Source organism: Eulemur rufifrons, chromosome 25 (genome assembly GCF_041146395.1).
Source record: "Eulemur rufifrons isolate Redbay chromosome 25, OSU_ERuf_1, whole genome shotgun sequence".
In the NCBI taxonomy this organism is placed as follows: domain Eukaryota; kingdom Metazoa; phylum Chordata; class Mammalia; order Primates; family Lemuridae; genus Eulemur; species Eulemur rufifrons.
This window is the reverse complement of record NC_091007.1, coordinates 5,051,557-5,079,092: the sequence shown is the minus strand read 5'-3', so window position 1 is coordinate 5,079,092 and position 27,536 is coordinate 5,051,557. Positions and strand designations below refer to the sequence as shown.

The 27,536-nt window shown below is 46.2% G+C and overlaps 1 protein-coding gene across 2 annotated transcripts in view; it reads right to left on the bottom strand.

The window, feature by feature from the left end:
- Positions 1 to 12,700: 12,700 nt before the first annotated feature.
- CELF2 (CUGBP Elav-like family member 2) overlaps positions 12,701 to 27,536 on the bottom strand; it is a 293,960-nt gene continuing 279,124 nt past the window's right edge. Inside the window, exons 11-15 of one of the 2 annotated variants that reach the window (XM_069458926.1) lie at positions 22,678 to 22,716; positions 22,174 to 22,353; positions 17,345 to 17,488; positions 15,068 to 15,239; positions 13,493 to 13,706 (exon numbers count right to left, since the gene is read on the bottom strand). In XM_069458926.1, the coding sequence (XP_069315027.1) occupies positions 15,112 to 15,239; positions 17,345 to 17,488; positions 22,174 to 22,353; positions 22,678 to 22,716 (491 nt within the window). In that variant the 3' untranslated portion in view covers positions 13,493 to 13,706; positions 15,068 to 15,111. Of the gene's footprint in view, positions 13,707 to 15,067; positions 15,240 to 17,344; positions 17,489 to 22,173; positions 22,354 to 22,677; positions 22,717 to 27,536 lie in introns of both variants that reach the window. The other variant, XM_069458927.1, reaches the window with a different exon arrangement.

Here is a 27,536-nt window from a genome sequence, read left to right as displayed (position 1 = left end):
CGTTCGTGGTGTTGGAACCTACCTGCTTTGACAGTCGCGGTTACCGTGTTGGTGGAATGTGTGCCCGTGCCCCATGGAGGGTTTCCCCGGCTCAGGGGTGTTGCAGCTGGCGTTTGAGGCTGGGGTCAGCAAATGGCCGTGGCGGGCACTCCCCGCTCCCCTGCGCCCATGCGGGAGTCTCCAGGCGTCAAGCCAGCTTTCCTATTGACCTGACGGTGAACTGTGTCCTGGGTCGTCACCAAACCGCACCTGCCCTCGTGATCTAGGCTTACTTAGCAGCAATCGCGGAGTGTAACGCTCGGGTCATTTACGGTCTAGGTTCAGTCAGACACTTCACATCCGAAACCCATTTTTCTCGCCTGCAAAATGGAAACAAAGCCCACTTCATGGGGTCACTGTGAGGAGTAAAGGAGACAATGTGTTAATATAGGGAGCCTGCATAGCTCAGTGCCTGGCACGTAGCAAAGGCGCCATTGGGTAGAAGCAATTTATTTTTATGCAGCACTCCGACATCTTTTTGCTTCTGTCTTTCCTGCCCTTTATACCACCCAATCTGTTCTATCAAAATCACCTGCCAGAGAAGGACCCTTCAAGTTTCCAGGTGGAACCGTGGTAGTATAACTTTTACTGAGATCGTTGCCTTTTAGCCTTGTATCTTATTGTGGAATGAGAGGCTTCAGTTTATAAGTGGAGTTCATTAGGAATCTTGGAGCAAAGAGCCCATCCCGGTTGTGAGAATCATAGCAGGTGGCAGGTGCAGCCCGAGAGGAGCAAGGTGGCATGACACTAGGCACTGGTCTGGGCCCTGCTCCTGGCACAGGCTGATGCCCTAGTGTCTCTACCAGTTGGCAAGGAGATGCCTGGGTGCTGGGAGCTGGTGGTCAGAGCACCAGCCAGCAATGTATTTCAGGGTCACACTGCAGCAGCAGATGTCTATTCTTGGCTGGGACAATTAGCCTCAAAGTGGAATGTCAGCAGGAAAAGAACGGGGCCTTCGGGCAGGGGCCGGCATGACTCATGTGCATTTGGGATGGTTTTCAGCTGCAAGAGAGGGAAGGCAGCTAATTAGATGAGCTAATACTACCTGGAGATTCAGCTGATCCAGGTGGGAATAGATAGAATCATAGCTCCAGGTAGGATAAATTTTGTTTTGGTGGTTTTGTTGGAGCCATTTTGAAATAGGTAAAAGACAAAAAAGTTGTGGGTTTTTTTTTTCTTTTTTAATCAAGTAATGTGCACAGCAGACATTTCTGACACTTAACCTATCCCTTAACTTTCTCCTTATTCCTGGATGCAGTTAGGCCAAGGATGGGATAAGGGTATGAAGAGCGTCAGGGATATAGGGTGAGGATCTTTGAGCATAATTCCTGGTAATAAAATGAACGTTGAAAACATACTGCTTTATAAATTTAGTTATGTCAGTGTATTACTGTGTCAGGTAGCCATATCATATCATAGTTTCATGGGTGCACATGGAACGTGGCAATTCCCTAGCCAGCATGGAAGAGGGAGAAGGGACTAAAAGTATCTCATCGGGTAGAAATCCCTGCCTTCTGTCAAGTGCAGAGAGGGAGGAAGGCTCCCTTGGGAGGGCCCGTGGTTGGGGAGCTCACAGTCCAAGTACCCCTCAGTCCACTGTAGGGCCCCAAAAGGAAAGGTCCCGTTCCCTGTGGATGCCTCCGGGTGGTGGGTAAATTGTCTCTCTTGGCAGCCGAGGGGAGGGAAGGGGAAGGGGAGAATGAAGCAGTAAGGCACCTGCCGATCGGCTCCGGTCTGCGGGGCAGGAGGTGACCGAAGGGAGCTGGGAGCAGGTGCCCTGTCCGCAAGAGACTCAGGGCTCACTGGCAGCAGCTGTCTCTGGGCTGGCGTTAGCAGGTCTCTCCAGCAGCTCAGGAGCCCAGCAGCAGTCCGAGATGCAAGGGAGGGGAAATTTAACTGCTCCACCTACCCTTGCTGCTGGGCTCCACGCCTCGGGCCGCTCCTGTTCCCCAGCCACATTGCGCACAGACTCTGTCTTTGCTGCTGTCATTCTCCACTTTTCTGCTTGGTGAAATCCTACTGGCATGTCAGGATTTCTATGAGTTTGGCTGTGGATTCTTTCCTGAAACCTCCTTCATCGTTAGAAATATTGTTCCTTCCCTTGTCTGGGCTCCAAAGTCCTCACTTCTTGTTCATAACTAAACATGTGCCCTAATTGTATACCCCTCACACCACCTGTATATACCCCTCTGTAATCTTATGGAGAGGCAGGACCCCAGAATGCTGCAGAGATTCTAATTCTCTACTAGGTTTCCCAAAGTGTGTCCTAGAATACTGGTTTTGCTGGATGTTCATAAACACTTCTTTGGTGCTTATTGTGTTATAAATACTGTCATGAATATTTTGCATAGGTAGGTATTGTTATTATCCTATCCATTTTACAGATGAAGAAACCGAGTAATTTGCTCAAGGTCATTTAGCTAAGCGGCAGAGCCAGGATTCCAACGCAGGCAGTATTGTTACAGATTCCATGCTCTTCACCACCACACTGTGTCACCCATCAAGTTAATAGATACCATGTGACAAAATGTTTCAAGAACGAATGCCCAGTTTAACACTGAGTTAAGCACAGTTAAGTAGGTAGGTCTTGGCTGCAGGGCTCAGAGACTTCTCAGAGCTTTTCATATGTTACTGCACGTTGGGAGTTTCCAAGAGGAGGATATAGTTCATAGCATTTTTCACACCTCCTTAGCCACTAAAACCCATTCTCATAGCTTATCCTGCAGGGTAATATCTGTGGGATATAATTTGGAAAATATTACTTTGGATCAGTGTTTCCAAATTGATAGCACACCGTAAGTTAATAAATTATTCAAATTTTAAAGTAGATGGTTGTAATTATAGAGGTGTATGACATACATTTATATTTCTTACATTCTTTAATGACAGGCTTTCCAATATTTCCTTTTTGGTTTGCTCTGGCCAACCTGAGGGGGCCGCCTTTCCCACCTTCTCATCCCAGGGACAGGGAGGTTGAGCTGGGAATCTCGCCTTCTCTGATGCCTGCTCTGCAGAGGGTCAAATGCCAGGGAAAGCAGGCAGTGATGACCAGTGTTTTGTCGTTACTGGGCAGAAGTTGATACGAGGACTAGAGGTGTGTCTTGCATTGTAGGAGACCGAATGGAGCATCTTGGGCCAGACACAGTCACAGTGGGCTGGGAAGATGGGAAGTGGGGACTGGATGGGATGCAGGCTTGTGGGCTTGGGACACTGGGGCTACAGGGGCGTGGTGACGGCAGCGTCAGCCCAGCAGGGCACTCCTCTTGTGCCAGAGCCCCTGTCCCTCATTCCTGCAGAGGCCCTGCCTCCCCTTAAATGCCCCCCTGCCCACCCTGCCCTCACCCAACCTCACAGTATTCCTTCAAGGGAAGACTCCTGGCATTTGTTGCAGTTTGTAGTTGTTTTTTTTTTTTTTTTTTTTTTTTGAGACTGTCTCGCTCTGTCATCCTGGCTACAGTGCAGTGGCATCATCATAGCTCACTGTGACCTCAAACTCCTGGGCTCTAGTGATCCTCCTGCCTCAGCCTCCCAAGTAGCTGAAACTACAGGTGCTTGCTATTGTGCCCAGCTAATTTTTTCTACTTTTAGTAGAGATGGGGTCTTGCTCTTGCTCAGGCTGGTCTCGAACTTCTGACCCCAAGCAATCCTCCCACTTTGGCCTCCCAGAGTACTAGGATTACAGGCTTGAGCCACCATGCCTGGCTGCAGTTCATAGTCTTTAATGAGGTAAAGTTATTGGGTGGATCACATTTTGTGGGCTGGTAAGAGTGTGCCATGGTTGGCCAGTTGGGAAACATGGCTCTTGAGCACGTGGTGCCACTTTGGTCAGCTCTGCCCTTAGTAGAGACATTGGTGTGTAGAAGACTTTAGGGACAGCTCCTGTGTCCCCATCCCCCCATTGCATTTTATGCTCTCCAGAATAGACCCGTGTAAGCTCTAGTGAGGAGACACGCAGTGTACAGCGGGAGCCCAGTCAAGGGCGGGGAAGTGTGAAAGAGCTGCCATCTCTTTGTGGCTGTTCGCATAGTCCCGGGTGGGCGCCAGGGCACCACGTAGTGTCTGTTGTGGGGAGAGAGTTTTCCCGGCACCGTCCACTCTCTTGCCTGTCTGAAGGCTTTCCTTTCACTTGGCGGAGAGGCTGATTGTGACAAAACTGGAGGCAGGGATGACCCCAGCCCTACCAGAGCGCCTGCTAGGGGGTAGCTGTGTAATGCACGTCTTTTGAGCGAATGAATGGTGGATGACGCACTGGCCCTGTGGTAGCTATTGACAAATTGGGACATGTGACTAGGATTCAAACCTAAGTCCTGGATGCCTGGAGCTCAGTGGCATCCAGGCATCGTGTGCCTTGTGCATTTCAGCTGTGTCAGTGGCTCGGTCATGCTGTGCTGCCGTGGGCTGGTCTGGGCCCCATCCTGCTGCAGGACCACCAGGCCGGGCCCAGCAGTGGCTGCAGCTGGGAGATGGGAAAAGGAGTTGACCTGCTTCTTAGGAAGGCCTTAGAATCAGGCGCCTGTATCCATAGTTTTCTATTCATCTGTATTCAGTGCTGTGGCTCTTCTGTTCTCTTGGATGTTTAAATTCTGTCAAAGGGCAGTCCCTAGATACAAAATATTCTTGGGAGGGTGCAAAATATAGCTTAAAAGAGATGACAGTACCCCCTAGGTGGCTCGACCTCCTTGCAGGCATGTCCTCCATTCAGGACCCCGCAGCCGAGGAGCTGTGCGGCAGCTGGCAGAGCTGTGCAGGGAGCGCACAGCAGGTGTCCCCTCGTGGCTGCTGACCTTTGCCACGAGGCCTGATGTTTCCACCATCCTGAGCCCATCCACAACCAGACCTCTCCCCACTGCATTTCCTGAGTTAGTGTTCCCTGAATAAGGAACACTCTTCTCCAGCCCCAGAGACATCACCTGCCACGTGCATCAGTCTGCGCAGGCAGCTGAACACGGGCCACAGCAGGCGCCGTGCTGGGTACTGGGGATCCCGTGACGCAGGAGACGGGCACTGCCCTCCGAGAGCTCACAGTCTAGCTGGGGAGACAGACATGTGACACGGAGAGAGCGCACAGTAAATAGCAAGGGCGACATCGCATCGCTGACGAGAACTGTGGGAAGATAGAGGTAGAGAGACAGTGAAGAAGAGGGAAGGGGAGTGACTCCCAAGACCGTAAATGTTTGCCACAGGCTTAGGTAATGGTGAACTGCTCTCAGTTACCCTCTGCTAAAGCACTGGCTTTTCATCTTTGTGCTTTTAGTGGCAAAATAGTTTTTCTAAATAAAATTCTGCAGGGGTCATCAATAAGGAAAACCAGCAAAAGCAGAGGGATTTGATCATACTGGGGGACGGGGCTGGGGGTCTAGAGAGCTCTGTGCTTGGCTGCGTGTGCACTTCTGAGCCCGGACGTCTGTTCTTCTCAAGGTGGTCAAAGATAAGCCCGTTTGCGTTGCTGTAGAGGACATACCCTTGTCTTGGAAGGTCATAGAACCTGCAGGCTTGTTACAGACAAATCTATAGGTGATACTGTCATTCCTGCTTCGGGCCCAAACTGGACAGCTAGGCTTTCCTTTTGGGGAAGAGATCCCTGAATATAATACTTACAGGTAGGAAGGGGTGGATTAGAGTGAGGAATTAGTTTCCCTGAGAATGGAATGAGTTGGTCATCCTGGTTTGGAGCGGAACTGTGTGGTGTGCCGGTCTGTAAGGTGGAGGCACCTCTGGGGGACAGTTTCTCCTGAGGGGGAAAGCCTGTTCCGGGACTTGCTGTTGCAGAGCTGTCTGCTGGAAGAGCTGTGCTTTCTGGTCAGACCTTGTGTGCAGTTCGCCAGGGAACCCCAGGAGAGCTGTGGGGCTCCCTGCGGAGGCTGAGAGGACACCTGGCAAGGCCAGCAGAGGTGTCAGCAGGTCCCCCAACTGTGGCTGCCCTGCGGAGTGGCTACAGTGTGATGGACCCTGATCGAATCATCTTTGTGTAGTGGCTTGGTTAATCCTCATAACAATCGCATGCACTAGGTATTATGTTTACTCCTTTTGCTAATGAAGAAATTAAGGCGGAGGTGACACGAGTAGTGAGTGGTGGCGCTAGTGCTCAGACTGAGGCAGTCTGGCTCCACGGGGCGTGCTCCCTAGCACTCACTTTTGTACCTGTCACACCGGCTCCGTGATGGGACCATCCATCCAGTGACTCAAAACTGGGGATTCTTCTGGGCAGCTTTAGTGGCAGAACATGGTATATATGTGTGTGTTTATATATTGTGTACATGTTTTTTCTCTGTAAAAACATCCTCGTGCAGCAGGCAGGCAGGTAGAAGTTGGTGCCAGGCCGCTTTGCTACCCAGTAGAGAGAGGGAGGGCCAAAGAAATGGAGCATTCACCATGAAGCAGCTCCCCGGCCAGGCCTCTGCTCCAGGCTGCCTCTCCCAGCAGGCAGCTCCTGGGCGTGGGAGGCTGGGGGACTGTGGCATCAGGGCTGCAGACTGGGAGGGGAATATGTGGGTTTTTATTCTTCCTTCCTTGACTGAGGCTCAGAGCCTCCTAGCCATTATGGCTTTAGCCCTGTGCCCTTTACAAAAGGCGCTGGTTTCAGCTGTGTGTCTAACTGGTAAGGAAGACTGTGCAACGAGGTTTCCCTGGGCGCCGCCACCTGCAGCCAGCTCTGCAGTGCCCAGGTCATGGAGACCAGTGTCCTTCCAGGTGTGAACCACTCCCCTCACCCCACCTGGGCTGTGGGACTCCAGCAGGTGCAGTGTAGCCACGCCCTCTGATTTGGCTACTGTTTCCTGTCCCTTGGCTATTTCTCTGCTTCCTTACTTTCACTGGAAGCTTTTTCTTTTTTTTGTGACAAAGTTGTGAGTAGGAGCTTTGGGGTAGGAGGAGGCAGAGAATGGAATAATTTTGGATAATTTGTAGACTGTCATTAACTGTGCTCTTTCTGTCTCATTACCAAGGATGAGTGAGAGTTGCTTTATAAAGCGTTAAGATGGCTGGGCCATTGTGCAAGTAGTAGTTGAGGAGTTTTTCTTAGAATCCAACATTAAGAAAAACAAATCCAACATAAAGCCCCAAAGCAAAGAAATCCAACAGAAAATGCAATTCTGTTCAACCTTATGGCCTGTAGGAAAAATTTCAAAAATATTCCTTCAAAGGGCCAAGCAGGAGGCCTCCCGGTTAGGCTCTGCAACTGTTAGAGGATGTCTCACACCTCGCTTTGAAATGTTACCCCTCTCATCCTGAATGATCAAATACCTTCTCTGGCTGACTCTCATTCTGCGGTCCTGAACAGAAAGGCTATTGTTCTCTAGCAGGGTATAGTTTTAGTGTCACATTATCCTGGCAGAGTATTGACGCAAACCGGCATTATTCTTGGATCTGCCTTTCTCTTTTGTCCCCCTTCTTCTGAGCCTAAAGAGATCACATTCAGAAAGGCCAGTGGGTTTTCTAGGTTAGGGCGGACTGGGTGCTTCCTAGTGGATTGCTGTTCTGCCACCCACAGTGCCTGGGTAGAGACTTGTCATTGTCACCGAGAAAGGGGATGGGTATCCAGACAGCTCTTGCTAAGATATACTCTGAAGAACGTCCCCCCACTCCATTTTGTTTCCAAAGTTAGTTTATTGAATATTAAGTCATAAAGCCAGTGATATAATTGTAATGAAAAACATCCTGCATCACTCAAGACTTAAAAGAACAAAAATACCCCTTAGAAACACTGCTTTGAAAAATAATCACATTAACTTTACACACAACAGTCCTTTCTTAAGCTTTATTTAAGAAATCGAGTACTATATAGAATTCAATATATAAGACACATCCAGTATTGTGTTCCTGATAGCAAGTGCATAGATTTTGTTAAGATATCATTTTCACTCAATATAAACGTTTCATGGTCACATGAAGATAGTATTTCCAGTGATTTTGCCCAAGCATGAGAGGAGAAAACAGAACACAGCAAAAATAGTGAACTACAACAGAGATGAAAAACAAAAACAGCGAATTAGCAGAACAGTCGATTCCTGATAAGTGAATAAGCTGATTGTTTGGTCACAATGTTTTATTCACTTATCAGGAACGATTCACAGTACATTGACGTTCACTGTGTTTCCTAGCCTGCCAGCTAAGAGTCCCAGCCCATAGACTGCACACGGCTGCTGTGGGCTGGGCAGACGTGTGGCTTCCATCAGCAAGGTCAGTGTTGACGCCTCTGTAATTTCTCAAGGTGGTCCATGCGTGGCAAACACGTACACCTTGCTCACACTGCAATGGTGGTGTACAAAATGGAAATTATAGGTATGAATTTAAGCAGGGACTAACTTTACAGTCATAAATGCTTAAAGAAACTAGCATCGTCGTCCCCTTCTTTGGAGAATTATTATTCTTGTTGCTTTTCCAAAGCAACAAAAACTGGCTTTGTCTTTCCCTTCCTTAGCATGAATATTTTGCCTTGGTGCCAAATGGTGGCTATATGTACTTATGTATTTAAAAAGTAAACACTTGCACCTTGGAAAGAATTTAATTACCCTCTTTCCCCCCTCCCCTCCCTCATATGTCCCAACCCACCCCCAAAAAAAGAAAAGAAAAAAGAAATCACATCCTTAGCCATCTTTTCCCACCAATGTTAAGCAGTGGGTTTGCAGAGGCTCACTCATGAAGGCTATGAGGAGGCTGAAAGCAGAAGTATCGGCAGGAAGTCAGCTCCCGTCCGTGCAGGTTGGAGCTGGTGGAGTCACTATCACTGAGGTGTCCAGCCTAGGGGAGAGCCTCCTTTCCTCCCCTCCCCAGGCCCCTCTATGGTTGAGCCCACTAGAAATACAATCTTGGGCCAGAGGGGCTGCTGAACGAGAGGGCGAAGAGCCTGAGCACCTAGAGGAGGAGTCTCACTGGCACCCAGAGGAAGGCTGCCTGGTGCTGGATAGCCTGAGTCAGACAGCTCATGTGTCTGAGAAATTGGAAGGAGAGCTAAGACGTGGGGAGCAGACATCCATGGAATCTTTTAAGAGCACTTTAAGAGCAATCAGATTCCTGAGCATAGGAGATGGGTGGAAAAGGGTCTTTATCTTTGTAATAACCGGGCTTGGGGCCATAGTGTGGACAAGGCTTATTCTTAACTGCATGTTCATCCAGGAGGGAGTGTGTGGATGCGTGTGGCATCAGTAGCTTCCATGTGGAAATGCACAGTATACTGTGAACTGTGCCCCCCCCACCCCAGACTGAGTACAGCTTCCATGTGAGCACTTGGAAGTATCTTTTTCCTCTGCTGTGAGTTGTAATAGTAAAAGCTGCTCCAGGATTCAATTAATGCGTAGAAATAATTTAAGTGACTTTTCTGTACATGTCTTTTGATGGGTGGCAACACAAAGACTTACGTGTATTCTTCACCGGCTAAGTGTATTGTTTTTTCTTCTCTTGAGAACTCACCTCTTTTAAAAAGGTGGCTCGTTTCTAGGAAGAGTTTGACTGTCCTGATAGGCCTCTGGGCTGTGGGGAGATAGAAGAAACCCCGGCAGCAGTTTTTAATGACCGTTAAGCACTGTGTGTGTGTATGCAGACACTCTGGCGGTGGGGAGAGAGGTCGGAAGAGAAGGTGAAAGTAACCTGTGTGGTCAGACGACCCTAAAATGTCTTGGCAAATCCAACTCGGTAGGCAGTTATTTCGGTGAACCGTAATGGTGGAAGCAGTGGTTAAAGTGGGCTGTTGTATGTAAATCAAAGGTGGCTGGTGTGCAATTTCCCCTTTCCCAAATCAGATATTCACTTAAGTGGAATCGACTGTATCTTTTTACACAACATAGAGAAAAAAACAGATACGTGAAACAGTGAGGTGTGTAGATGTGTCACCAACATATAATGACTACCAACAATACAACACGCAGAGAGAGAAACAAGTATTAGGAAAATGGTTTAATATTGGAGACAGAAGCAAAAAACCGCATCACACAGTAACATACATTACAAAAATAAGTTTGACTGTTTCAACTACACGGTTATGTTCACAATGAGGACAGAAGAATCAGAAAAAGCTTTGATCTAAACAGCAAAAAAGCAAACCCCTAAAGTTTTAACTAATACATTTATCCACTTAAAGTGACTGAGTACTTCTAAATCTAATTACCTTATTGTGTAACTGCACAATACAGAATAAAAAGTGAAACTTACCGCTGTATTTTAAGACAAAATTCTAATGCTAGATATAAGCAAAGGGAAAAAAGAAATCAAGCCAAAGTTTTTAATTCTCAAAAGAAAAGCAACTTTCTTTCTACCAACCAGAAAGCAAACTTGAAATCAGTCAGGGGCCCACTAGAGTAGAGTAAGCCACAAAAATTTCCATTTTTTTAATCTCCAGTATAAAAAGTTTCACTGGTACAAAATGCATAAGTACAATCAGTTGTAGAAATAGGAAAGCCTGCGTATTTTTTTTTTTTTGGCTCAAATTCCATCAGACAACAAAATCCAAATGTATCAATAAAACAAACAATACTCAAATGGTCTTACAGTTTCCACTAGGTTGCATTAACTTTGGCTTCTCTCAGACAATATTTAAAAACTATTTTGCAGTTCTAAACAAAATGATATTATTAATCTACAAACAACAATTCTCACAGCACAAAAAAACACAAATACATTTTTTGTATGACATTATTCAAAAAGGTAATGAAACTACAGGTTTTTTTAAAATTTTATTTCTTTTTAATTAGCACTTAAGATAATAATAAAAACAAACAGTAGAATGATTCCAGAGTAGCACAAGCCAAAGAACTATAACCCCTATGGTGAAAGAAAGATGAACTTGTTACGCCTTTGAGGACTGCCATTTTATCACAATTCTCTGATTTAGTTTAAAAATGACTATTCTCTACACTTGAGTTTTAAAAAAGCAGTTTCCCTGTGTGTTTTTCCTTCTGTCACAGGACCTTTGCATCCTTGCAGCTTTTTCCTTTTGATAGTAAAAGATAAAGTGGATAAAAGGACAGTTTTGTCTCTGAGAAGGATTATCTGTTTAGCAATGAAAAATGCAAAAAAAAAAAAAAAAAAGACTTCCCCCAAATGTACTGTCTTGGCTGCTTGCAAATAAGAATCCCTTAACAAATGCCCGTCCTGAGCTCCTGCCAGCTGCACTGTTTCTCCTCTGAGGGAGAGGCAGGAGAAGGGCAGTGTGTATCAGTGAAGAAATCAGAACTGTGTCTGTGATTTAGGTAATTGATAAATAGGTTCGGAATGAAACTAAGAACTTCAGATGGTGTTCACTTGTGTTGCTATGTCTGTATCCACACACCACCGTGTACTATGTATGAGAGAGACGTGCGGTAACTTTTGTTATTAAGCTGATTGCTGCAGGAAGTACAAAATAGCCCTCAAAGGATGAAGGAAGGCCCCAGCAGTAGTAAACACGTGTGAGGATAATACAAATCATGTCATTTTAAGTGCATGTGCTATAAGAAGGAAACTTTTTTTTTTTTTTTTTTTGCGTCAGTAGAGGCTAGTCCTTTCCATCCCAGGGCTATCACATCCACACGAGATCAAACAAGGTGGTGAGTGGGGAAGGGGAGGTGAAACCCAGAAGCTTCCAGGGCATGCTTTCAGGAAGGCTGTAGGCATGACATTAGGATTTGTCAAGACAGCAAGGTACCTAATTCACAGAAAGCAAAAGAGTTATATGGCACTTTAAAAAGTGGCAGCAGGAACTGGTGCTAGGTATTTGGTTATTCACTGTGATAAAGAACTGAGCTTTAACTTACACGATCAGTCCCCTTTATTTAAAAAAATAAGGACTGCGGGCTTCTACCTCCAGACACCTTGCTTACTCAGAGGTATCTGCTGAGGTCAGAGAATCCCCAGCACAAGGGCTGATTCATATGTGAGAAACAACAGCAAAACCCCTCAAAAGACTATCCCACCAGAAAGTCATTTCACTGCAAGGTGGACGAAAAAGAACATCCCAGTGAACCTGATCTCAAAAACAGAGAGAATTTGTAAGGATTACTTAGATGCTGAATCTCTGTCCTTTTCCTCTTAAACAGCTTTTCATTAAAACTAAAGACAAGCTAGTAGCACATTAGGAATTGTTTAAAAAAAAAAAAAAAAGACCAGAAATAACCCAAGGTGTAGGAGAAAAAACATACCTTTTTGCTTTGTGCAGTTTTTTTCTAGCAGTAGAAACAAAATACAACTGAGAGGATATGGGGGTGGGAGGAAATCCAAATTAGGAAGACCCTAAAACAAACTCAAATTATGACAGTATATAAAGTTATCAACATTCCAGATAGCTCTGGGTAGAAAGGGTTAAAAGTTCAAAACTTTCTCACCTTAGAGGTTTCCATGTATTATGAAGAAAGTACACGGTGAAGCTGCCTTCACAGCATGGGTGTGCAGAGTGGTTAGAAAAGTGAGAGGTGGGCACTTATACAATGTCTTACAAAAAACATCATAGAGAAGTAACAAACAATAACAATTCCAGGCAACAAGACCACAGGATAGCAAGTTAACAAACTTTTTAACCTTTTTTTGTTTTTGTTTTTTTTAAATATTAGGGCTTTATACAAAACACATAATAAAATACCCATGTTATCAAATTACTTCTCACAAGAAACACACTGAAGCTCTAGGAAGGAAGTACCTTTGGAATTTGGCACTATATATTTTCACTTTTTTTTCTTTAAAAGAAAAAAAAACATCACATTTTGCTGAACACAAACACATCTAAATAGTCCACAATAAAAAAAAAAATGACATCAATGCTTCACAAGCCAACACAAAACTTATTCTGGAATAGGTTTTTTTTTTTTCCCCCTCACATGAAATTTTTTTTTTAAGCAAACAACTTTTTTTTGAAATTCTTTTTTGTTTTAAGTAAACCAATTCTAAACTTGTCTTATCAACAAAGAACATTGAGACCATAAGACTCATGATGAAACCACAACTTAATTCACAGAAGCACCAACATAACACAGTTTACAGTAACCTTTCTCCTGTACATTGAAACAGTATAAAATATAGGTAATTTCATGTGCATTAAACCATGGATTGTCTAACTGTGAGTCAGTTCAGCAAAAGGTGACACAAATAGGTAGCATTTGCCCCAAAACAGGGTAAATATTTTTCTTATACTAATCTACAAAAAGTGGTTCTATATATATATCTTAATGAGAAAGTGAGCCACCTAAAATGGCCTTATCAAAAAACTTTACACTGCCTGAAAAATGTAAAAACTATTACAGACCTCTAGAGACTTAAAATCAGACAGTTTTTTTCTCAAACTGTTTTTGGAAGTAGTCTGTTAGAAACCAACATTCTGTGTCCCTGGACACATATTGCTATTGTTACCAGTGACCGGGAAGAATGCCAATCCCTGTATAATACTTTCAAGTCTGTTTTATGAAAAGAAAAAAAAAATAAGAAAGAAACATTTTTGCCACAGGTTTTTTCTATAATTTGTCTAATAATAAATTTCAGTCTTGCATGAATGCAGCAATGTTTTTCACATTGACTTCCCAGAATTCATAGCTAGATGAGGTCACATGCAAATTTCAAAGGTCAAACTAGATCAAAAGTCAGTAGGAGAACCAAATATGATGTGAGGTCAGAAAGACATCAGAAACAATGACGGGACGATGAAACTTTTTTTTGAGACGCCACAGGGACATGCTAGGCAAACGATGAACTAACGGGCATGAAGATGTCTAGGGAAAAAACAAGGAAGAGTAAAAAGTTACACAGAATCTATGCAGCAGCAACAAAATCACTTTTAAGGGTGCAGGAGAAAAACTAATGCAAATCTTAGGTCATTAGGGAGTCTACGAGCCATTCACATAATTTGCATTTCTTACACTCTTAATCCACAGCACAATGAAACCCCAAGAGAATCCATCTAGAGAGAGAGAGAGAGAGGGGATGGATTCTGGGTGTTTTGGGGTGAGGGAGAGGGTCTAGTTTCAACAAATGTGACATACGGGGAAAGTCAGACGGCTGAACTGTAAACTAGATAATGGAAGTTACGAACAAAATAATTAGACAGATACAAACACGAGAGGATAAGCATGAACTGTAGGTCTAGGGTTCAACGGTGAAAAAAAGCCCATTCCTAGAACAATTCCTCTAGAGACTACTTCAGAAGGTTCTAGCTAGACAGAGAACTGCTCTTTAGGTACCCAATAAGTTAACAATAGGCAATAAATAACTTCCATTATTTCTGAGGCAGTAAAAATTTTGTATAAAAATAGAAATGCTTTTTTTACAAATAAAATTTACAGGCCTGTGGCTTTCTTTTTTATTTATGTATTATTTATGTATTTATTATTATTAAATTTATCTTTCAAGAAACATCAAGTATTTTCACTCATTTTTATTTTATTTTTAAACCCTGTAGCTTTAAGAAACAGATCTCTAAATCTTTTTTTACATTAATCCTTTCTAAAAACTAAAATAAAACAATAACAAAATAGACAACCAGTGTGATAATCTGACCAATAAATGTCATGTTTCTTTGAACCCTAAAATCAAATCCTACTCATTAAAACAAACCAATGTAGTGGAAAGACGTTTTGTGTTGCTTTGAGTAAGTGCTTCTCCTGGCTTCTCCCTCGCGCTAGGCCCCACGGTAACCTCTAAGCGCCAGGGCCCTCCGGAGGGGCGGGCGCCGGACAAGGAGGGGCGAATGCTCCAGGCAGTGCTCTCGGGGCACCAGTGGTTTCAGAGTTAGAATTGCACATTAGCATTTGTTTGCCTTTTAAATTCTCAAGATGTCATTTACTTGTGTGTATGTTTTTCTTTAAAAAAGCAAAAATGAAAACAAAAAAAATTTAAAAAAAGGTCAAAGGAGATTCAAATTGCAAAACAAAGGAGAATACAGTGGCACAACTGGAGGAGGAATTTACTCAATAGAAACAAGGTAGCCCAAGTTGTAATTATGGCAAACTGGGTAGGGGAATGGGTGGGGAAATGGAGGCCTTATTGTAAAAATAACCGTCTCTCTTGGTAAAAGTTGGCAATGTGGTCCTCCTCTGCCTCCCCTGTTGACAACAGGCTGGCTCTTGGGACTTACCCTAAGAAAGCTAACATGAGAGCAGGGAGCCTCTAGGGTTAGGATCAGTAAGGTTTGCTGTCGTTTTTGGAGCGCTTCAGCTGCACCTTCAAGCGTTTCATGCCGATCTGAAAGCCATTCATAGCCTGGATAGCAGCCTGTGCAGAGACTGGATTGTCGTAGCTAACAAAACCTGGAAGACACCAAGGAAAAGGGGACACGGAGTCAGGCTGGAGAGGAAGCGGGGCCGGGCTCAGGGAACTGCAGAGCTCGTGCCAACCCCGGGGGCTCAGGCAGCTCTGCCGAGCTGACAGGGCACATGCCAGGGGCAACGTGGAAACACCCGCTGAGCGGCAGAGCACACCCTCCCAGAACACTAACATCCCAAACTCTGGTGTAGGGGGTGTTTGTGTTTAAAGTCCCTCAGAATCTGTCTGAACAAACCCCAGGTACATACATAAGCGCTACTCATATAAGAACCAGTATAAACACTCTCGGGCCAAGGGTCCCTGGAGGCTCATGTGTCCCAACCAGGTGAGGCTTCTAAGGCAGGATCCTTCAGGGAGGGGGGCTCGAAGACAGCGGAAACTGCCGCAGACCTTGCCTTTCATGGCAGTGCCCAGGTCTGCTCACGGAGACCACACCTGTTTGACTGGAGAACGGGTCAGTTACTGAATTCACTGTAAAATAAGCTACACTGATTTTTACCATTGTGGAGTTATTACTGATGGGAGCCCAGGGAAATGCGGGACCTCAGTGTCCACTTTCAAAGCTCCAGTAAATTTAACACAAAAGACATTTCTACCTTGCATCTCCCAAAGCCTTGGGGGAAAACACAGTCTAAACAGCTCAGAGCTTAACCATCTTAAGAGAATTCCCAGAACCTTTCTCAGTAGCAACCACCACCAGCAAAACCAGTAGGGAGGGCGTGTGCTTTTGAAAAAGACCTAAGGATGCTCTGCACAGACCCAGATCCTAGAGCTGGTTCTGTCACTGGGGGTGAGGCAGCCGCAGGGTGTAAACTAAAGCTTTCAGTCACGCTATGGAAATGGCTCGCACAGCACCCACTCTCGTTCAGTGGGGACAGGAAGCTATGGGACACATTTAATTTCCATTTCCGAACATCAGCTGTTCAGAAGGTTCTATACTAAGCATCTCCAGCTATCTACTATTACAGTTTAAAGCTAAAGAGAAAATTCCTTTACAAACTAGAGGAGGACGATAAAGGACATAAATACACTTTCAGCAGAGTTCTCTTCTCACCTGATAAAAACAGGCACCAGGCAGAGCTTTTCATGGGCAGGCTGTACTGCAAAATGGTGGCTTAAATTTTTATTAAATCTAATTCCCAAGAAATGTGATCTTGAATCCAAGATTTTTTGCTATGACTTTACTTTTCTCCTTCCCTTCTGGGTCTTTATCCAGAAGAGTGGTGAGATGATTACAAAACCTGGCCAGGAGGTGAGAATGAAAGAACAAGGCTAGCAAAGCACGGGCCCCAAGAACTTAGGCTTGCTCACTGAGAAAGCTGGGGTGCTAAGGCTTTTAATACAAACTGAAAACAGTCTTTAATGCTAAATAATTGTCTGCTGATGGTAATAGCCTGCATTATTGTGGGCTAATATAATCTCTTTTCAAGGCACCAAATGGTTTCTCAAATCAAAGCACGAAGCACAATCCCTTTCCAATCTCCGAATAAGCCTAGAACATTGTTTAGCTGTGAAAAATACAGAAACTCTGCCTCAAAACCTGGTGCAGGGAAGCCTCCCAAAGGTAAGCTCATGCTCACCCCCACCCCCCACCATATAACAATTTAATTTCCATTTCACTCTCTCGTGAACCATCACAAAGGGGTTTATGGAGTTGCCGCTGCAGGAGCAATTGTGTAACGGGTTCAGGCTGACAGTTAATTCCCCTAATAACAGAGGCTTCAGACCTTCGTGGGTGATAGCACAGAAATTAGAAAGATGCTACGATAATGAAGTTTCAAAAGCCAAGACGTTCTCTTTGAACTGACACCGGTTACCAGTCAGCCAAATGGTAACTTTGAGTTTTTGGCTGTTTGAGACATTTAGTTTAATTTCCCAGATTGTTTTTATATAGCCTCTTCCCCTTTTTTTGATTACACAATTTTGCCCACATCTGCTTCTGTCCATCCAGAAAAGCAGAAACCACCACCAGAGAGGGAGGGCCCTGTCCTGTCTTTGAAACCATCTGTCATTCACGTTTTCCCGTCCATGACCCTTCACTTGGGAACCTACTGCAGTACTTCAGCTCAGCGCGGTTTCTTTTGCATACCAAAGCACTTGCTCAGATTGGTCTGTTTGTCAATGAAGACTTTAGCAGAGATAACATTTCCAAAAGGCATGAACATCTGCAGAATGTCCTGGTCTCCAAACTCCTGTGGAAGGTGGTAAATAAAGAGGTTTGCCCCCTCTGGACCTAAAGAAGGAAACAAACAAACAAAAAATCAGAGTACGGTATCCCTCGAGTGTCAGTTCCCAAAGCTGCTGCCTAGGAATACTTTAACGGGTAGGCTGCGCATTCGGCTTCCTCGTACAGAGAGAGTGAACAGATGGGTGAATGTCAGGTACTGGGATGTCTTTCAGGAAAGCACTCGGCCTTCAGATTCTCCTGAGTTCTAAAGCCAAACTGCCTACAAATGGCTTCCTTCTCACTGACAGTCTTCTGTGGGTCACGCGTACTACTGTGCGTTGGCACACATTTGAGTCACCTCTCCATGGGGTTGAAGGTGGCAGGATGAGGGCAGAGAACCCCAGGATGGGATCTTCTTCAGTGGCCACGTTCCCTCTCCTGTATAGACTGGCTCTCGGAGAGGAGCGTGTTCTGTGCATTCTCACCAATTGCAGCCATCTAGAATAACGGATGCAGCAGTAGGCTGCTCAGGTTTCTCAATCATTGACCTAGTTATCCAGCCAGTTTTGATTTGCCAAATCTCTTAACACACAGACTAATAATCATCTTGATGAGAAATGACTGGCAATGAGTCAAAGGCAGGGAAGAAGGAGCCTGAGTCTGAGCGTTGACAGGCATCAGCCCCCGGGGCCTTAGGCCTGGAGATGAACGCAGCGAAGCCACCCTGCATGGCTACCTGTTCTTTCCCAGCACAGACAGGCTGAACAGGGACGGTCCTCTTAGCTCTACCGGGTGGAGAGGTAAGCTCCCTCACGTTCTTCACTCTGCCGACTCTCTACCTGCCTCCACTACAGCTAACTGCAAGTTAGAAGGAGGAAACCTGAGAGGGTTGCAAAGAGACGTTTCTTGGCCGTTCCGGGTGTGGTGCTTGGGCAGAAGGGGAGCTCACAGAACTACTGAGGTGACTTCTGCAGCCAGCAGGTTCGTGGATCCTGAGCTGGCATTCACAGGAGAGGAACCAGGCCTGCCCCACTGGGAAGCCCAGGGGACAGCTGTGATGGGTCTCCTAGATAGTGGGGGAAGGGTGTGTATGGGGTGAAGAAGAGCTTTGTAAAAATACGTATCTTTGCAAAGAAATAGCAAATCAAGTTTTTTCCCCTGCCCCCTCAATAAATCGTAAAAAAGTGTTTTAATGAAAAAGATGAAATATTTCTTATTTAAAAATGCATCTGCATGACTACCTTAACTTTGTGTTGTTTACAATTTCCATGGACATCTCTGCATTTTTTTTTTTTTTTTTTTTTTTGGTGACACAGGTTCTTGCTGTGTCACTTGGGCTGGAGTACAGTGATACAATCATAGCTCACTGCAACCATGAACTCCTGGGTTCAAGCAATCCTCTTGCTTCAGCCTCCTAAGTAACTGGGATGTAACTGGGACTACAGGCATGTGCCACCACACACACCTGGCTAATTTTTCTGTTTTCTTTTTGTAGAAATGGGGTCTCGGTATGCTGCCCAGGCTAGTCTTGAACTCTCGTCCTCAAGCAATTCTCTCGCCTTGGCCTCCCAAAGGGTTGGAATTGCAGGTGGGGACCACTGTGCCTGGCCAGGCAGTCTATATTATTAAAGGGGCAGCACAGGGACTCAGGTCCCCAATATTGTCTGGCTTAAAAAAACTTAAGCCAAAACACTGGACCTGGATGTTTCGAGTGCTACCGTGCCACGCACATCCTGTGCAGGATGTGGACTAGTCAAACCTGGTGCTACCAGATTTAACATTCCTGGGAAAGAAAAGATTCAGAGGCACAAATGAGGATTAAGGGCATCTAATCTGATGGTGAAGTACATCTCACCTGCTGAAGCCTGGGGAGAAAATACAATTTCAATGCACACAACAGATTACTGGGTAGGCCTGAATAATCCTGGCATTCTAGAATGCTGCACCTTCTGAACACATCTATGCCAGAGAGAGACCAGGAACATACAGAGACAGGTAAACAAACCCAACTAGGCTCTGCCCTTTTACTTATTTTCCCAAGAAACAAATGTCAACTGCATTTGGCATAGACCCCCAGGTTTTTCATCACCAAGGAACAGTTTGATTCTGTAAGCCCCCCAAGTTTTAACATTACAATGAGGAAAAGGTGACTTCATATAGAAAACTTCCCTTGTATACAACTAAGGTGGCTGATACCTGGGGTAAAAAAATAAGTCTTTTTTTGAGGCTTCCACCCGTGTTTTCATCTCCTCTACCTCCATAAAGTAGAACAGCACCATTCACAAATCACCCTTCGGTGGGTCAGATGCTCCCAGTATGGGCCGGTCCCACTCGTGAGCGTGACCTGTGTCGTGCTGTTGCTCCTGGCTGGCCGGGGTGTTTTCACATCCTGTATTTCTCACAGGGCATTTGCTCCAGCACAAAGCACTGGGGGTGCTGGTGGGAATCAAAGTGTGTCAGACTCCAGCACCCAGGGGCTTCTTGCTGGGTGCCTGGAGCCTCTACTTCCCTCTGCATCACTTCCTCCCAAAGACGAAGGCAGAGGGGAAGGTGCGTGTGGTCAGGAGACATTTGGGGAGGGCACGAAATGTGATCAACCTTCCTGGATAGAGATGCCTTGACCCTTCGGAAGATTAAGCTCAGAAAACATTAAAACCATTTATTAATTGTGTGTTTTTTTTTTTTTTTTTTTTTTTACAAAGCCAGACTGGCTCACTTTCCTGTGGGGAGAAAAATACCCCAGGGCACGTGACTACACACATCACGTCTACTTGCAGCTCTCTTGGCTAAGGGACAGAACTGTGGAACAGAAAATTTAAAAATCTATTTAGTATTGGAATTCATTACATTTTTCCCCCTCCTGGTATAATTTACTTTTTAAATTACATTTCATTTAAACTAATGTTCAGATGGTTTAAATTTCTTGAGCACATAATGAACTGGGTGAGGAGAAGGTGGGAGAGGAATTAGAAACCCAAAACCCATCACCACCACCACCACCACCACCACCGAAAAAATAAAAACCCTAAACCCTGCTACCGGTAGCCCACACACCAAAATCAGGAGTTAGAATAGTTATTTTGACCTGTTTTTTATTAATCCCAGAAGGGTGGTTACTGCACTAAGCAACTGCTAAAACTCAAGGCAAAGACATTTAGGGCAGTGGGCTGGGGGTGAAGCAACTCAACAAAATACTATTTCATGCCTAGACTTGATCCCTGAACTGTTGAATCGTGAGGGGTCTGGGGCTGACGCCTGTCACTGCCACAGGCTCTGCAGGTGCTGTAAGGCCTTGCTACACAATGAGGAAGTGACCAATATTCCCTAAAGCTGTGGGGGAGGGGAGGATATCTTTTACGGGACTCCACCTACTGCCCTTACTTGTCACCTTGGCACTCAGGCCGCAGGAAAAAGGGGGCCCACACAGGCTTTGCTTTGGGAAGACATGGTGGTCATGGCGGGGGTCTCTCTCACACGCCTGCTGAACCACAATTGTCTGAACAGTGGTGCACAGTTACAAAACCTACCAGAGTCACCACTAAGAATAAAGAGAAAGTTTAAATAGGGAAAAGTAACTTAGACATTCATGTATCTTCCATTTTTAATAATCTTTTATAAAGGAAAAAACTTCTCCTTTTTAAAAAAACATACGAGTATCTTTTAAGCTATGTTCCCTTAAAACTCACAACTTTGCAAGTAAGATTATTCTGTTTCTTACACAACACCATGTTTACAGTCAAAGTATTCAGACAAAAGCAGTTTAGAACTATGGGGGGAGGAAGGTAAAAGAGAAGGAAAAAAAATCTTAAACTGTAGTACTTCCCTATTCTAGCTTCTTTTCTCATATTCTAAACAAGTCAGGAAAAGAAATAACTATCATGTTACAGATTTTGCTTGAAAGCAACTTCAACTAAGGAAGAAGAAATCAAAAGCAACAATGACAAACTATTCTTATTTGGACTAGTTTGTTAACTGTTTTATAATTAGCTTTAATTTATTCCTAGCATTAACTTCCCGAGGTTTATTTTGCTTCACTGGCAGAGAAGCAAGGCGATCAATTCCTGCCTTGCTTTCCCACAAGACCCCCAATTATACAAAGACCAAGTCAATCCTAACCGTGGATCTTATCATTAACCTGAAAACCGGCGTCTACTGTGAGGCAGCCCCACAGTCCCAGGGCGTGCGGACTTCGAGAAACCTGGGAAACAGGAGGGAGGGCGAGCTTCACCCGCAGAAGCCTGTATCGATTCACCCCTCCAGAGGAGGAGTGTAGGGAGAGGAACGGCTGGTCCTTGCTGACTGGGGAGAGGGAGGTTCCTGGGCATATGGTGATGGCAGCAACTGATAAGTCATCTGAAGAGACAGAGGGGTGGAGAACCTGTGGCCTCGGGGCCACGTGTGGCCTCGTGGATTCTTGAGTGCACCTTTTTGACCGAATCCAAATTTCACAGAACAAATCCTTTTCATAAAGGGATTTGTGTTGTGAAGTCTGCATGCAGTTGAGGGGCTGTACTGGGGGATCTGGAGGGCCAGGTGAGATGTGGCCCCAAGGCCACAGGCGGTCCTGCCTCAGTCTCCCAAGTAGCTGGGACCACATTGGCTTATACGTCTTTAAAAAAAAAACCAGAAATAAACTATTTGATTTCTCTTATGACAGGTTCAATCTGGTACCTTCTAAATGTGCTCTAAAGGCCAATGCTGTGTGTTGGGCTGGCCACTGCAGGCCCTGCCCAGGCCAAGGTGGCACCTACCTTCCTTCTGGCTGCCCGCGGCGCTCTGCTGCTGCAGCAGGCTCTGGCTGTACAGCGTGGGCAGCGCGGCAGCCGCGTACTGCTGGATTCCTGAGTAGGCCTGGGTGAGGGCGTCCATGGTGCCAGCCGTACCATTCGTCAAGCCTGTGGCGCCAAGTCCTCCATTCAGAGCCGCCATACCTGAGAGCATTTGAGCAACTTTACAAAAAACCCAACAATAGAGAAGAGAAATAGCACTTATTCATTAGTGCTTTCCAAAGGAAGTTAGAGAATCATTTACACAAGTACAACAGCAAGTACATGCAGCCAGCACATCAATTACACCAACAGGAAATTAAAAACAAAACCATGAAGCAATAAATCATAATAATGCAAAAAAACAAACAAAAAAGAAGGACCTAAGCAATGACAGCCCTCCCTCCCTAGGCCAGTGACCACGATGCACTGAGGCACTACAGTGAGACGACACGTTGTAATCCCATGCGATGTGCTACTGGCAAGTACCGTTGTCTTTTGGAAATAAAAGCCTGCTGCTGCTTAGAGCTGAGAAGCATGTGCAAAAAAACCTTAGTGGCACAGGCCTGCAACATGTGTACACTTTGCTCCACTCGCTGGCCTCCCTGAGGAGCCAGGGGATGGCTCAGGGGGTTGGGGAAAAAAAGGATAAAACTTTTTCCCTGAAGCTGATGAGGAAATGGTAGCAAAGACAAGTTCTGTACCCTGTAAACCAGTGAGTCAGCAGCTCCATTAGCTGGCTTTCCGACACAGTTTAAGGACGTCGCCAGAGACCAGGATCTTAGCAATGAACAGTCTAGCTGACTGAGAACTGAGGCACAGGAGGAAATGCGGACCTGTCCCATAAATGCAAAGAACTGAAGCTACTTATTATCAAAGGCTACAAACTGAATGGTGCAGTTTCCAGCAGCAAATAGTTCCCGCGAGTGCACACACTCATGGTCCAGCCACTGACAAAGCTTCATGTCATGTTTTGCAGTCACCTGAAGTGACGCCTGTCTGCAGGCTGGATCCTGGCTGTAAACTGATGTGAACTGGAGGTTGGCCAGTGGACTTTTTTGGTTTTTTCCTTGTCTCCTGGCTGCTCTTTTGCTCTATTGCGGTTGCTGACTGTGTCACACTTTCCCTGAATATTGACTCAAAACAAGCAACGCTTTGTAGAGTATTAACTTCTAAATGAGCCCAGGGAATGATGAGGTGACATCACAACCGCCTCTGCTTCCCTTTACGATTACAATTTAAAACAACGTTTCTGAGAAGACCTTACTGAAAACATTAATGACCCTCTTGCTGGGATCAGGGCTTCTGCTTAGACATGCGAAAATGGCGGGGATGTCTAAATGACAAAAATGGGGCAGGAATCTCGTGAGAAGAGCACAGCCAAGGCAAGGCCGTGGGACATTCCCGAGGAATCAGACTTCCACTGTCACTGCTTCACCCGCAGGAAATAGAGGAGGTGGGGAATGTTCTATTGACTCCACTGGGGCGTCTGTTATTTTGCCAACCTCATCTCTTCGATTAAAAGGACAACACGCGAGACGTGCATTAGACCTCGGCTCGACAGCAGGGGTCTCCTGTCCTGCCTCAGGCCTGTGTCCCGCGGTGGGGCAGGGGACACAGAGCGGGGTCTCGGGGGTGGCGGGGGGTGGGGACGGAGTCCGGAGGACAGGACAGCCGCTGGCCGAGGAGGGGACTGCAGCAGACTCCGCAGGCACAGGCTGGGTTGGGAGGTGCCGGCCGGCAGAGGCCCTGCTCTATCTGCTTCACGCCCCTTACTGTCGAGGAGTCTGTTCTTGTCTCCCCCCGTCCTGCAAGTTAAGTGCTGTTGAAGAGCTCGGAGGGTGTCCTCGTCGGTGACTCCAGATGACCCCGCAGACGCCCACTCATCACATTTGCCTCCGGCCTGCTTGCCCCTCCATCCCTGTTACTATGGCTACCGCGAGGGCTGGGGAGTAACTCACTCTCCCCAGTGCTCTCGTTCAGTCCCCACCTCCAGTGTTGGTGTTGCTGTTTCTTCTCTGAGGGAGGCGAGAGGCAGGTACAAAGTAACTTGGGAGAAGGGCAGGCACCCAGGCAAATTCCGCTGGTTTCACTGCCGGCAGGCTGTCACCAGCTGCCGTGCCAGCAATTACAGACACTCAAGTCAAGGCTCAACCCTCTGGAAACTCGGGTTTCCGCATGGTCGGAATCCCAGCAGGAGAGCGAGGGGTGGCCTCACACCACTCACATCCCAAGGTGTGTGGCTCCAGGTGTGGAGCTACGGAGCTACGCAGCACCCAGCTGCCCAACAAGTGTGGCGCGAAGATGGAAGCGCCATTCTGATGACCATCTCCAAATCCCCCTGCCGCTCATGGAATGGCCGAGATGCTGCATCGCCAGGATTCCCTGTCAGCTCAGCTCAGGGTCTTGCAGTTTTCAGACCCTGCCATGTACGCCCCACACGCGTGCCTGCCCATGGTTGTAGCCTCCGTGCCTCTCACGCCGTCGGCAGAGGGCCAGGGGCACGGGAGGTGTTGCACGGCAGCGCGCGCTGTGCCCGTGACTGCCTTCGGCTCCAGGACCAGGCTTGCTTTTTCTGGCTCGGTCTGCCGAATTATCCTTCTACTTTGAACTTTTGTCCTCCTTTTGTCCCCCAACTTGTTTTCTCTTAAAACACCGAAGCAGAATGAACTTCACACTCCTGAAATACTGGATGGATGTCTCCGGACTGAAGAGAGCCCTCGTGAAGCTTGCAGCTCAGCAAGCGGCATCCCAGCCACGTCCTCCACGCTTCCTGGCCACCCCACGGGGCTGGCTGTGTGCGGACTGCACCTCAGGACTCATCTGCTTTCTGGAGGGGTTCTGTTTGCTTCTGCCGGTGCTGTGTGGGTAGGAGGGGAGGGAGGTGGCAGGGGTGGAGCTGCTGAAGGGGGCACGAATCGGGCCTGTGCAGGTGAGCGAGGGAGGGCTGGGCCTCTCCAGCCAAGGCCTTGCCGCCTCCATGGCCTAACCATCCATTTGAGCAAAAATAAGGGTGAAAGTTCTAACAAGTACAAGTGCCCTGACAATACTGAAAACAGAAACTATCCTGGAAAATCTGGGAGTGTGTTTGCCAAATCCATAGTAGAACAGGAAGTTGGTTACATGGTAGAATCTTAAGAACCCTCAAAGAAGATTTTAACTTTTGAGCATAATTCCTACGAATTGCCTGATTCTGGATTAAATAATCATACTATCAATAACACTTGTCAACTCAGCCGCTGGTACCCGATTACCTCTAACAGCTTTGGACAGTAGAGGAAGAGGTCTTGAAGAAAATTAAGTTGAATAGATGATTCCACTTAACAGGGCTTTTCTTTGAAATGGCCAAATGGATCAACCATTTCCTCCCATTCAATCTCGATTCCCATGCGTGCTACTTGGATGAGGAAGGCTGGAAGACCGTGACAGGCCGGGCTCTGCCCTCGTCTGTCAGGAGGTAGGTGCCAGCGTGACTGCTAAGTGCTCTACCCTTCCTCACTCTCCAAAGGTTCTCAAGGACTGAGACCCAAGGAGCTGCGAGATTACTGAGTAAATGATTCAAATGACAAAGGACTAAGCCATGAACATGTTGTGTGGCAACTATGGAGATGGTACTGAAAAGTAGTAGAGGCCAAGTACCATAAGCAGAAGTCATTTACGTGCAGGCCACACTGCTAGGTTTTATAACAAACGAAAAAGAAAAAGTGAAGAACCCATTAACATGTTCTCATAGATTTCTAACCTACTTACTGGGATAAGTTTTCCTGTGCACAGATGAAGTACTCTCCTGCCAAGCTGCAAGCCGATAAATGAGAACCTAAGAATACAATGTCTGCAACCAGGGTAGACGCGCAAATCGGCCTGTACAAACAGCCCTACTTACATGTACTATGCTTGTGTTAATATGGTCACAAATATGTGTGGGGTGGTGTGTGCTTCTGTATGTATCTCACTGCGTACATCTTTATAAATTCCCAGAATATGGTTAAAACAGTAATTTCACAATGTAAATAGTGACAAGCCACAATAACATGCCCACATCATCTTCTCTTTTCTCTAGTTTACATAAAATATTTCCATAAACACTTTCACCAGGCATCTGTGGCTGGTTCTATTCAAACAATCAAAATTTCAAACAGTACAGGGGAAGCCACTTGGAAGAATTATGCAGTTTCAACAAGGGAAAATAAGGATGCCACTTGATACACATTTAAACACAAAATCAGATACAGACTCTGCGGATGGACCTGTCTGCAGTGCTCTTCAGCACGGTGCAGACATTAATATACAAAACACGCCCAGGGAACCCTCCGACAGGCCAGAGACCAGAGACGAAAGCCCGGGTGGGGACGGGCCCTGCTCCTCACCTTGCCAATTTTATCTTCAGGGTGCTGGACTGCGTTTTAGCCCCTCCATCCATTCACGTATCAGGGAAGAAAAGGGCTCTCAAACTCGGTTTCACTTAGCTACCTGTCTGCTAACCAAAACCCTCATTCCAGGAGGGCGGGGTCGGACCCTCTGGGCAGGGAGGAGGGTACAGTCCAGGCTCTCCCAATGAGTCATCTGCCGACTTTCTTGCTGCTGCAGTACCCAAGGGAAAGAGTTGGCTCTACTCAGAAAACCAGACTACCCTCCGTACGGTAGCCAACAGTGGTCCCCGGGAGAGAGCAGGGTAGTAAGTAGCAATGAGATGGAAGCTGTGGCCACCTTTTCCAGAAGCCAGCTCTGTCCAGGTGACCATTTCTCGGTTACCTTCTTTGAGAACTGCCCAGTAGAACAGGTGGCATCATCAGGAAGAATGGTCTAAAAGACGGTACTCTATCTTAAAAGGTTTTCTCTTGATATTTAACTTCAGATAAGTAGCAAATAATAGCTGCAAGTCAACTTTGCCAGTGTCAAACAGCGCTACACTACAGTAACGCTTGTCAAGTCAGAAGGATTGTGTTTTCATTGGCACCTAATTTTTGGTTTAATCAAACATTTTTTTGGTTCATACTGCCTAGCAGGAGTTATTTGAAACCAGAAACAGCCTTTAATTTCCCATGAACTGTATGTATTTATAGTACCTCAATGGCAAAGAATTTTGAAAAGCAAAACAGTTGACACCTGTCGTGCTTGCCAGAAGCAGCATCTGCGTCACACGAGCCCCACACAAGAACTACCCATGGTTGCTCTGCCATTCAACGAAGCCCGCTCCAGTCCCGCACGCTAATGACGGGCAGGTCCCAGCAACGTACAGCGGGGGGTGGGGGGGGGGTGGACAGCGCAGGACACGGACAAGAGGACACACACACACACACAGCAGTCATGAGCACGTGCTGAGGAGGACAACCATTCCCACTGGCCTG